This window comes from Schistocerca serialis, chromosome 10, assembly GCF_023864345.2.
Source record: "Schistocerca serialis cubense isolate TAMUIC-IGC-003099 chromosome 10, iqSchSeri2.2, whole genome shotgun sequence".
Lineage (NCBI taxonomy): Eukaryota > Metazoa > Arthropoda > Insecta > Orthoptera > Acrididae > Schistocerca > Schistocerca serialis.
The window spans coordinates 233,852,593-233,865,703 of NC_064647.1; the positions used below are offsets into that span (position 1 = coordinate 233,852,593).

General features: G+C 40.7%; 2 protein-coding genes across 3 annotated transcripts in view; one reads left to right on the top strand and one right to left on the bottom strand.

The window, feature by feature from the left end:
- The window catches only part of LOC126425200 (REST corepressor 3), a 65,793-nt gene extending 64,455 nt beyond the window's left edge, over positions 1 to 1,338 (bottom strand). The window contains exons 1-3 of the mRNA XM_050088156.1: positions 1,137 to 1,338; positions 733 to 792; positions 573 to 647 (exon numbers count right to left, since the gene is read on the bottom strand). Coding sequence (XP_049944113.1) covers positions 573 to 647; positions 733 to 792; positions 1,137 to 1,242 — 241 coding nt within the window. The 5' untranslated portion in view covers positions 1,243 to 1,338. The remainder of the gene's footprint in view (positions 1 to 572; positions 648 to 732; positions 793 to 1,136) is intronic.
- A 751-nt stretch (positions 1,339 to 2,089) lies between these two features.
- LOC126425177 (uncharacterized) overlaps positions 2,090 to 13,111 on the top strand; it is a 112,939-nt gene continuing 101,917 nt past the window's right edge. For both annotated transcript variants that reach the window (XM_050088130.1, XM_050088131.1), the window contains exon 1: positions 2,090 to 2,726. In XM_050088130.1, the coding sequence (XP_049944087.1) occupies positions 2,612 to 2,726 (115 nt within the window). In that variant the 5' untranslated portion in view covers positions 2,090 to 2,611. The remainder of the gene's footprint in view (positions 2,727 to 13,111) is intronic.

A 13,111-nucleotide genomic window follows, 5' to 3' on the forward strand; every position in this document is an offset into this window, starting at 1 on the left:
CAAGAATGAGAATGGCAGTCACCAGTGGTCTTTTTGGAAGAACTATCTTGGCAGTTGCCTGTGGTGACTTAGGACAATCTTGGAAACTATGGACTATCTTGCAACACATCATTCACTTTATGCAACTGCAGTCTCATCAGCAATACACTTAGATTTTTTGCTGGAGGAGTTGGCTACACAAAGACATCATAAGAAATTGGGGTTGTTCTTTCAACAGTTAGTATTAACTCAACCTCGTGCTAACTGCACTGAAATGAACTTCTATTGATATCTACTTCTGCAGGTACGTATTCTTACTAACAGTAAAGCATAAACTCAAAATGGGAACACACAAAAATCAAACAAAGATTATGTCAACTACAAGGTAAGTCACTTCGTGACCATTTGTACCAAATGAAATCTTATGAGACTTATACACTAAAGGACACGGACTACGTCTTCAAATACTGTTGATCATGACAGTTAAATGCTGTAATGGAGCTCCAACCCAAACAGCATTTTCTAGACACTGACATATGCATAGAACATGAAAAAATAATTTTAATTCTGTATAATCTCTGTAACTGACTTACACTTGTAGTCGGGGATCGAGTTGGTCGGGGACCAAACCAGTAACGCACGGTCAGAACACTGTTCTGGTCGACGTTCTGTAAAACAGGATAACAGTTTGAACATAAAATGGTTATAAAATAATAATAATAATAGTAACAAAAATAAAGAAAAAACTTTTACCCGACAGTGGGATGCATTCTGGTACGACAGCTTGATAATCTCGCCCCACGCGAATTTTCTCTGTAAAAATAAGATAACAATGAAATAGTGTACAATTGGAAGGGAAGGTCGTGCGTGCCTACGTGCAACCTACAATAATCCGCGACGCACAAATTCAATCTTCTATACGGTTTTTAGGAAAGCTACAAAGATCTGGTTAATATTAAAAAATGATGTTCACACACGGAAGTATGAAGGTATGGAACAGACAGGGAGCAACAATTTCACATAATACAACAATACGTCTACTCAAAAGCGTATAAATGGTAAGCATCTAGCAGAAAATAAAGTATTAATAGTCGCAGGAATATCATTTTTCCAAGCTTCAGTCTCTACAACTAAGCCAGATGAAGTACTGTAGTTACCTCCTTCTTCTTCGCTACTGGATTCCGATGCATGACCATTTGGACTCGGTCCTCTAGATCTCCGACCATTTCTAGCACTTTCAGAGTTTCTTTCTGCCAATACCATTTTTGACGGCCAACTCAATTAAAAAAATCAGCCCCCTTTAGATATTTAACCGCAGTGAAATTAAGTTACCACAACCCGTATCTACACCACCGTATACTAGGCTTAGCGCACTTTCGAAGCACCATACAAGACATACGGAACTTAGAATAAAACACTGCTACAAACTCTGGACTGCAACCTCCCGCAAATGAAGGATAAAACACATAAAAAACAGAGTGAGCTTAAAAAAGATATAAAAATCATATAATTACGCATAATTACTCAAAAATTAAAAATAAATAGTTCATTACCGTTCTTTTGAAAAGAACTCATCTTTTAATGAAGGCTGAATTAGAACTGATGTTCCCGCGGTGCTATTTCATAGGATTCCAAAGATGATAAATATTATCTGTTGGCAATCATTACGAAATGGAATTGCGATGATTTGCGAATGAAGAGATTGAAGATAATATTTCGCATCTGTGGGGAGACTGTACGTTGCGTCTGAACATGTTTGCTAACAAATCGACGAAAAACATGAAGTAATTTGTCTGGAAGTAGATAACATCAAAGTTAAAACATGACGTCACATTGTACGGTGATTCGAAAGTATTGATAGCGTGAATTCACGTTGAAACAAGCTACATTTTTTTTGAGTTCCTACAATCTAAATAAATGTATTTCAGACCTTCGGTGTATCAGCTTAGTTGGTACGAAACAGCTAGACGCATTTTGTTGTTTTTATAATTTCTCTGTAAAGACAGAAATAAAAATTCAATATATGAAGCAGAAAACTGAGCATCTGATTAGCTTGTTCGCAGATGTTGTTGCAATGTATTTCTGAGGTACTGTGGTCGTATACAAGACTGCGCCAGGAAGACGCAGTGAGCAAGGTTTGGTGAGCGTAGCGGATGAGGCACAGTCTGTTTACTGCCAGGGAGCGTTTAAAAAAAGGCTTAGGGAAACTTTTCATTCGGAAAGAAAGCAACATGCTACTTGTCAGTGTTACCTAAGTACATAAACAGGTTCGCACATCAGGCGTACCAGGCTTCAATAATAATACTTGCGGTGGAAGTAAATAATATCCTAAATTAGATACTACGTGAGAAATCGACTGTTAGTATGCCATTTCGCACCATTGTATTGTGAAAATTGTACTGTTGCTTTTTGCACGGCACCTGTTTTTAATTTTTATCCGTGACTTGACACTTAACCGGCGATGATAAGGAAGCCCTCTATTTTTAGTCATGTGGTGTAAAGACTTTGCTCTAGTGTCTACAGCTCCTTGTGCCTTGCGTCGTAAACAAACATCTTTTGGTGACACTAGTTCTTGATTAGAGGTGATCTCAGTGTTTCCTACAGTATATCGTACTACCTTCGTCGCACAAAGATGAAGGTCGTCGCTCTAATAAGTGGCGGAAAGGACAGTTGCTATAACATGCTACAATGTGTGGCCGCAGGACATGAAGTTGTGGCCCTTGCGAATCTTTATCCAGAAAACAAAGGTTTGTGTTCTCAATGCACTATTCCAGTGGAATTTTTACTCTCTTTATACCTACGATTCTAACCTATGCTTCGCATTTACTTCTTCCCTGCACTTGTTAAATATAAGTAAATGTTTACTAGTGTATCAATAAAGCACAAAGAGTATCCTCTGCTGACGATGCGAGCTTGATAATTCATAACTCGGGTGATGAACTGTAAGAATAGATGAAACTTCTACATGATGTGTCAGTAATAACAAAACAGTCAGCAAGCAAAGAAAATATATTTTTTATTACTGACTTTTTTTCTTTTTACCCCCTCACTCTCACGTTCAAATGTAGCCATGTCATTTCTCTCTTTTTCCCCAATCCAGGTAGGCTAGCTTAGTTTGTATGCTTCTGTTAAGTATGGTCATGCAGGATAATATTCTGAGGCAATTTCTCATTTGGATATAAGGCCATCACCACAAAAAACATGCCATGCTGATAACAACTTTTGTCCAGTAATTTCTTGTGAACAACTGTTGGAAGTACCTAGAAATACTAACTACAACCTGTGAAGTTTGACATTGACATCTCTGAAGTATGTTACTTGAAATCAGCAGAAGTGTTTCTGCAAGAGCTTCAGTAATTCCTCAACAGCTGGGGGTGATCACATGTGGATATGACTGATGTGTAGACACTCACCCAGTTGCATCACACATGGTGGCTACATCTGAATGTTTCCAGTACGAGGTTGCTTGCATGCCTAGTTTCGAGGAGGATTGAGTGTGACGAGAACAGTATCCAGTCCTGTTGACTTCCAATGTTTTCACTAGGCCTTTTTGGGATAAATGAAGACACCGACACAGCAATAAATTGACCAAAAATTAAATAAAATGGCAGCTTTCATAACACATTTGGAGTTTTCCATGGAAACAAAAGTTGATGGATTAGTAAGAAAACTCAGCTTCTCATACGAATACAGGACACTGAAAAACTCAAACGAGATTTCTACAGATGTGCTCTGCATAACAAAATATCACCTAGAAGTCAAAATTGAACAGATGCACTTGGATAAAAGTTTGTTTCACATTACTGTAGGCATATGTGAGGAAAGAGGGAGTGACTATACACACAAAAAGTGGAGTAAAGTCCTAGGCCATAGACCTCAATGAATACTGCATTGAGCAGCCATTTGAGTGCTGTTTTTCAGTAATATATGTGGAAACATTTGAGAGAGCCACTCTGACAGTAGGCATACATAGGGCTCTGACTGGAAATATTTTAAATTACATTAAACAGTGTCGTGAAAGGAGGATATAAGATGAACATCAACAAAATCAAAACAAGGATAATGGAATGTAGTCGAATTAAGTCGGGTGACGCTGAGGGAATTAGATTAGGAAATGAGACACTTAAAGTAGTAAAGGAGTTTTGCTATTTGGGGAGCAAAATAACTGATAATGGTCGAAGTAGAGAGGATATAAAATGTAGACTAGCAGTGGCAAGGAAAGCGTTTCTGAAGAAGAGAAATTTGTTAACAGCGAGTATAGATTTCAGTGTCAGGAAGTCGTTTCTGAAAGTATTTGTATGGAATGTAGCCATGTATGGAAGTGAAACATGGGCGATAAATATTTTGGACAAGAAGAGAATAGAAGCTTTCGAAATGTGCTGCTACAGAAGAATGCTGAAGATTAGATGGGTAGATCACTTATCTAATGAGAAGGTACTGAATAGAATTGGGGAGAAGAGGAGTTTGTGGCACAACTTGACAAGAAGAAGGGACCGGTTGGTAGGACATGTTCTGAAGCATCAAGGGATCACAAATTTAGCATTGGAGGGCAGTGTGGAGGGTAAAAATCGTAGAGGGAGACCAAGAAATGAATACACTAAGCAGATTCAGAAGGATGTAGGTTGCAGTAAGTACTGGGAGATGAAGAAGCTTGCACAGGATAGAGTAGCATGGAGAGCTGCATCAAACCTGTCTCAGGGCTGATGATGGTGATGACATCCCTGTCATCAGACTTAACCAAGATAGGAAAAGTAAAATTTTACAGAATTACAAATGCTGATTCAGGTACACTATTCAGCAAGAATGTACTGTATGAAACATTGGAAGAAATTTGTAAAGGACAAACACTAGATTAGAAAGTTAATTCTTTCCTAAAGATGTTCTTATTACATATGAATCTAGTTTTCCTTTACAACAGTCATGGTCTTTTACTGTGGAAGCTAAGAAACAAGGTGATGAACATGTGGGATCAAAATATCTTTGCAGAGGACTAGCACAATCAAGAATATGTGCTGCAAGCAGTATTGCAGAATTCCTCAGACATGTAATCAAAAAGAGAAATTCAAGCTCTATATATTTAAAAAAATAAAAAAAAAAATCAAAAAATCAAAATTCCAGGAACAGGGTGAGGACAAATTTGCCACATTATTAGGCATGAAACGAACTTGCAAGACAAACAGTACTGAACTCCCAGATGAGCCATAAAATGTTCCACCAAAACCAGATTCAATAAATTTACTTAGACAGTGTATACTCCTCCATCAGACATCAGTTGTGCAGCTCAGTTAGAGAGATCACAAAATGGTGTCTCAGCCAAAAAACATAAAATCGTGCACTGATGATGTAGTGTCACCCTTGAATTACCTCTACAAGCAGTCAGTGAGTGAAGGTGTATTCCTGGAAAGACTAAAAGTATGCAGTAATGACACCAATATATAAAACAGGTGATAAGCAGCTGCCCTTTAGCTGTGAGGCCTTCTACATTCTTCATATTTTATAAAATTTTTGGAGAAACTAGCTTGTAACAGAAAACAGCACCATATTAGTAAGAATAACATCTTAATGGCAGCTCAGTTTACATTATGTATATGCTTCACTACTGAGAAGACAATACACAATCTCATAAACAACATTTTGGTAGAACTAAACAAGAGAAATTACCTCGTTGGCATTTTCTGTGATCTTCTCAATGGCTTTGGTTGCTTAGATCATAAAATTCTACTCAGGAAGTAAAATTTGTGTGGTCTTAAACTAGTACCCTTGAATGGATGTTGTCATATCTTAACAATGGAAAACATATAGCCACATTAGCAAATGATATGACAGGAATCAGATTAAAGAAATATTAAATATTCTATACTGGAAGGTACTTTTTTTGTCTCACTCCTGTTCTTGGTCTGTATAAATAATTTTCACGGGATGTTGGAGGAATCTTCAAAAACTGTAATGTCTGCTGATGGCAGAAGTAAATTGATAAAGGGTCCACAGCCAACACCTTGATCCACAGTCTTGCAAAAAAAAAAAAAAAAAAAAAAAAAAACATTATGCAAGTGCATACAAATAAAAATTATTTACGGGCCCTGGAAACAGAGGTCAATGGGTCTGTGGTGTAGGAGGTTCCTTGTGTGGAGTTCCTGGCTGTCCAGGGTTGTTGAGATGGTCTCGACACTAGAATAAGTTATCCAAAGAGCTCAGTTTAGCCTGCTTTGAACTCTGAATATGTTGACTTGCAGACAGGGTAATTAGCAAATTTTGCAGGCTTTCCTAATTACTGTCCTATGACACAATCTTCTGGCATACAAGTCCAGAAAAATGGTTCTACAGAAGTGTGTGCTAAGAATATTATGTGAGGGTGATAACTGAACATCTTGCAGAAGTCCCTTCAGGGACTTTAGGTGTGAATTTGTTACTTTGCTAATGGTGTGTATAGCTGATAGTAAGAGTGAATTTATGGTGGTCTCTACATCTCTCACAAACTCAAATTTACTGCAGGTAAATGTAATTTCCAAATAGCCTATGCCTGTCTAGGTTAAAGTGGCATTTTAATTTTGGTGCAAAAATTAAGCTGCTAGTAGATATCAGACAGGAATTGGGAGTCCTCACATATTTAATTTTAAGTAAAAGATTAAACAGCAGAAAATTCAGGAGGTAATAATGATAATATTATGAAAATGATCAATTGCTTCTCACCGTATAGAGGAGATGTCGAGTCAGACAGTCACAACAACAGACTGCTAAACACGAGCGCGCGGGCGCCCCCCCCCCCCCCCCCCCCCTCCCACACACACACACACACACACACACACACACACACACACACACACACACACACACAGAGAGAGAGAGAGAGAGAGAGAGAGAGAGAGAGAGAGAGAGAGAGAGAGAGACAAGCACAACTCACACAAACATGACCACAGTCTCTGGCCACTGAAGCCAGACTGCAAGCAACTGTGAATGATGAAGGGAGCAATCTGGATGGTGGGGCTAAGGAGAAGTTGTGGAGGAGGACTGAAGCGCTGCTTGTGGGAGCACAGCACGCAGGGACATGGCGAAGGCAGGGTAGGGCAGAGCTAGGTGCAGTCAGGAGGAGGAGGAGGGGGGGGGGGTTGAATTGGAAAAGGAGAGAAAGAGAAGTAGAGGAGGGGAAAAGAAAACTGTGCGCGTGTTGGTGGAGCAGAAGGCTGTGTAGTGCTAGAGTGGGAGCAGAAAAGAGGATGGGGGGGGGGGGGTGAAGGACAGGAACTAACAAAGGATGGAACCTGGGGGTATGGGAATGTAGGATATATTGCAAGAAAAGCTGGTGTTGGTAGGAAGGATCCAGACGGCACAAACTGTGAAACAGTCATTCGAGTGAAGAACATTGCGTTGGGCAGCATACTCGGTGAGTGGGTGGCCCAACTGTAGCTTGGTGGCAGTGTCGGTGGCCATTCGTGCGGACAGACAGCTTGTTTGTTTTCGTGCCCACATGTAATGCAGCACAGCAGTTGCAGCTTAGCCTGTAGATCACATGACTGCATTCACAGATGCCATTAATGGGATAGGTGATGCTTGGTACCAGACTGGAGTAGGTGGTGGTGGTGGGAGAATGTGTGATAGATCTGGTACCTAGGTCCATTACAGTGATACAAGCTTCAACACCTTACCTCCCATTTGCTTCACCTGGTCCCCTTAAACCCAACAAACCACCTACCTCGATGTCGACCTCCACCTCAAAAATGGCTTCATCACTACCTTCTTCTATTTCAAAGCTGCCAACTACCAGCCATAACTCCACTTTGACAGCTGCCACCCGTTCTGTACTGAGAAGCCTTTTCCGTATAGCACTGCCACCCAGTGCTGTCGCATCTGTAGTGATGAGCAGTTTTTCTGGAAATACACTAAGGGTCTCACTGGCGGCAGATCGAAATTACCCTCCTAACATTGTACACAAACAGATCTCCCGTGCCTTCTCTCTCCAGTCACTCACCACTCTCGAAGCCCCACTGTCCGGCCACAGAGGAGCATTCCCCTCTTGACTCAATACCACTCAGGACTAGAACAACTAAAACACAATCTCCACTATGGTTTCAACTACCTCTCATCATGCCCTGAAATGAGGAATATTTTACCCACTATCCTTCCCATCCTTCCTGCAGTGGTATTCCACTGGCCACCGAACCCACACAATATCCTTGCCCATTGTACTCCATCTCTGCTCCCAACCACTCGTGGCTCATATCACTGTCCCGTACGTCCTCCCACCGCCAGATACTCCAGTCCGGAATCGAGCATCACTATCCCATTGAAGGCAGGGCTACCTGACTGCCAATCCTGTCCACATCACACCCATGCGTGCTCCCACAATTTTACTTCCACCAGTACCTCGTCTCCTACCTTCCAAACTTCACAGAAGTTCTCCTGCAAAACTTGCAGGACTAGCACTAGGGGAAGACAGGATACTGCGGAGATGTGGCTTAACCACAGCCTGGGGTATGTTTCCAGAATGTTTCATTCTGGCACATACTTCTGCCATAGTGCGCAGTTGCTCGCAGTCTGGCCTCAGTTGCTAGACAGTTGTTGTGTGTGCGAGTTGTGCTTGCATGAATGTGTGCGTGTTGCCTACTTTACCGAGCGAGGTGGCGCAGTGGCTAGCACACTGGACTCACATTCGGGAGGACGACGGTTCAATCCCGTCTCCGGCCATCCTGATTTAGGTTTTCTGTGATTTTCCTAAGTCGCTTCAGGCAAATGCCGGGATGGTTACTTTGAAAGGGCATGGCTGATTTCCTTCCCCATCCTTCCCTCACCCGAGCTTGCGCTCCGTCTCTAATGACCTCGTTGTCGACGGGATGTTAAACACTAATCTCCTCCTCCTCCTGTTGTCTACTTCTAAAAGAAGGCCTTTAACTGAAAGCTCACATGTGTATCAGTCTTTTTATTATGCTTGTTTGTGATTCAAAAGTAAAAGATTACCATATTATCTGCTCTTTCTGTAATTTTTCAGAATATTTGGGTTCAAAGATGTAAATTCTGGTTTAACACTGATGTAACCGTCATATTCCTTGGATTCCAGCTTCCTTAATCATATCTGCTGTCAGTTCATCTACTCCTGCCATCTTCCCACCTTTCATCTGTTTTCTGGTATTTTCAGTTTCTGTCCAAGAAATTGGATGTTGTTCTTCCTTTATTTCAGTGGCTTCAGTGCCACTTTCTTGTTCATTTTCTCTACTCAGTAAGGTTTCGAAATAATTCATTACTTTCCCAATGCCTTCTATCTCCGTAATAATATCCCCTTCTTCTGTCTCAATCACTTTTATATCTTCACTGTCAGTTCTCTTACTTTTCAGCAACCCATATAGCAGTTTTTGATTCCCCTTGCTGCGTTCCTCTAGTTTCTGGCTGAATATTTCCCAGCTCTTCTCCTTTTCTTCCTTCACTACTCCCTTTGCTTGGAGTTTGTTCTGTCGGTGTTCCTGCTCCAGTGCTGTCACCTTGTGCTCATCTTCTGGCACCGTGCCTTGGTTCTGATCTCTTTTTTCAGTCTTCATTTTTTTCTTTGCTATATTGGGTTCTTTAATCGCATCTTTTACTCTATTGTACCACCAACTGGTTTCTTTTTCTTTTATTTTACCTTTTGTTTTGCCTCACATTTGCACAGCACCAATGACTATTGGTGTTCTGAACAGGTTCCGTTCTTCATCCACACTACCAGTCTCAGCTCTTGACAGTTTTTGTACTACTAACTTTTAGAAACTTTTCTTATTTTCTTCTTCTTTCAACTTCCATTCCTTAAGTTAGGCATTCTTTGTACAGCAGTCACTCTTTTAATCTTATAATTCAGATTAGCTGCTAATAACCTGTAACACTATGCACTCACTCGCTTGATATAATTTTGGTGTTCCTCACTTTTTCTCCAATTAATTTGTCTGTTTTAAGATGTAGTTGATAACCGTCTTAGATTTGGCATCCCCACCATATCTACTAATCTCATGACTACCTTACTTTTTTTAAAGAATGTATTCTTTACTAAAAGCTTATTCCATACGTACAGATTTAAAACTTCTTTGCCCTCAATGTTTTTCCCCATATCCAAAGGGGTTATATCAATCCCAAGCTGAGTATTCAAATTCCCAATTATCATTATGTTATGCCCTCTTACTTGATCTTCCAGTTCTTGAAGGAATTTCATTTTTTTGTTCTGACTGCACCCTTGCTGAGGTGCACACGCTTGGAGTGTATTCACTCCGACTTTAACTATCCTTTTACTTATAAACTTTACCTCTGTAATAGGGTCAATATCTCTGTAAAACACCAGGTTCACTCCATATTCTCCGCCCCTTTATTGTGACCGTGCCAGTACAATTTGTACCCACTGCTCAGCAATTATGAGTTCCTTCCCTTCCATTTGGCACTCATTCTGAGGATAGGAATCTTCCCCCTCTTCATCATATACTCTTTACTCTTTATTGTCAAGATTACCACATTTAATGTTCCCACTCACAATTTGTTTTTATCTTTTTGTTGAGTTCTAGTTTTTCGTCCTTTATCAATGGGTCTTCTTGCATTGTATGGATTTTCTTCAGGCTGTAAAGAGCTGTTATTCATACCATGGGTACAAGAAGTGCCGTCATTCTTTTTTTGAAAGCAGTAATATCTTTTACTCTTCTGCTGCCCTTGTAAGCCTAACACGCCTGAGGATTGTCTTCCAGTGTTTCCTCCCTCAGCATTTGGAAATCCCTCTTCGCCAGAAGGCAGTGGTTCCTCTCTTCATTAGCCCTCAGAAAAGATATGGTGCCTCCTACACCAATTGCACCCTACCAGAGGTTATCTTCTCTGTCGAAGTTGCCGTTCAGAGGTATTTTTTCCATCAAATCCTCCAGACAAGTCCACCGAACCCCTCCTATTGGCCACCTGGAATTTTTATTGCATATGATGACAAATTGAACATCATTGTAGGATGATCCCTGAATGAATAAATAAATAAACACTAGCCTTGTTAATCCCTGTTTCCTCTGATATTGTTCTCAAAGCAAGTCACTACTCTTTGTCTTCTTGTTCTGCTAGCACTTGTGCTGGCTTACATGTGCTTCAGTACACCACAAGGCATTCTGCTTCCACTCTCATTTAGCTCTTTTCCTGCTTCATTGTGAATAGTGTGTGCAGAACAACTGCCAGCAACCTTCCAAATGAGCTTGAATTTGTGTCAATTTTGCTCTGTTTCTAATTTTGTAAGATGTATGTAAGAGTAAGTAATAAGTCCTCTGACTCAGCTTGGAACACACACACACACACACTCACTCACACACACACACACACACACACACACACACACACACACATAATTCTAACAGCAGTGGAGTTTGAGGACCATATCCGTGATGCACTCACGTTTACTAAAGAAACCTCTGACTGCCCTTCTTTGAAGTTTCTCGATCTTCCCTCTGTCCTCCCTGGTAAGGCAACAGACTGAGAAGCTGTACTCGAGAATGGGTGAAATGTGTGTTTTGTGTGCTCTCTCCTTCAAAGGTGAGTTGGATTTGTTTACAGTTCTCCCAGTGAATCTGTCTGGCATCTGCTTTTTCTACATCTGATATTATGTGGTTGTTCCACTATAAGTTGCTCTGCATGGTTAGTCTCACACATTTTATGGTAGTTACTGTTCCGGTGATTTATTACCTCCAACACAAACAAACAATAATGGTTATTACAATATATTTAAGCCGGATGTGGAAATGTACTTATGTTGAATGTCAGCTGCCAGTCTCTGCATAAATTGTCTGTACTCTGCAGGTTTCCCTGTATACAGTTTCAATTTCCTGGTTTTGTGATTTTCCTATATACAACAGTATCATCTGTGAAAAGTTGTGTGGCTCTGCTGATGCTATCCAATCAGAACATTAATAAAACCGACAAACTGCAGGGATGGATTTCTGACTGGAAATGGAGGGAAAAAGGTGCTATGAATGTGTCCAGAAATGCATCGTTGCCACGGTAGATGACACTGACGAATGAAAGTTCCTCTGACCACGTGCTCTGTGTTCCTTGTGCGTTGGAAGCTGTGTGACTGAGGCATCATACTTTAAGCTGCAAAATGCTCCTGTATTCCAAGCAGGTGTAAACCGTCAAGAGGCAGCACAGTTATACCAAAACAAGTTTCCTCTCAGATACCTACACATCACACAACATTTCAAGGCCTTTTTGGATGTTCGTGTGGACTTTCCATACACCAGATTTGCAGGACAGGATTCTGCCTCTTGGCCATTTCTATCTGCTTGGCTTTACAGAAACAGCATCTCAGATGTTCCTGACATGAATACTGGATCATTCTGCTACTTGCAGTACACTGCGTCACTTACACAGATTGCAACACGTGAGAAACACACAGCGTGTGGTCAAAGAAACTTTCATTTGTCAGCACCATCTACTGTGGCAATGATGCATTTCCAGACACACAGGACCTTTTTTCCTCCATTTCCAGTTGGGAATCTGTCCCTGCAGTTTTGTTAATGTTCTCTCTCTCTCTCTCTCTCTCTCTCTCTCTCTCTCTCTCTCTCTGTGTGTGTGTGTGTGTGTGTGTGTGTGTGTGTGTGTGCGAGAGAGAGAGAGAGAGAGAGAACAATAATGGCACCACATCCCTCCCTAGCAATAGCCTCCTATGTAATTATTTCCACATCTGACGATTTTGCTCTTCTTCTCTCACAGTACTTGTTGATACGATTGTAGCCATGTTAATGGTTTCCTTTCTTTTCTGAACATTCAGTCACAGTCGTAAACAAATTTTTTGCTCACAGATTGCATTCAATACTTTTAAATGAATGTTGTGTTCATATGCATCACAATTTATAACAAGTCTTGAAGTTTGTGTGCTATGCCATTGCCCTGTGAAACAAACCTCAACAATCTCAAGTTTCATCTGGGTTTTGTTCCTGTTCTGGCTTAGTGTATTTGACATTATGTGGAACAAAAGGTTATTTACAGCTTGTACAGAAACCAAACTGCAGTTATAGGGAGTCGAAAGACATGAAAGGAAAGGAGTGGCTGAGAAAGGAGCGAGATAGAATTGTAGCCCATCCTCAACATTATTCAGTTAGTATGTTGGACTAGAATTAAACTGAACGAGGTGGTGCAGTGGTTAGATGGTGGTGGTGGTTAG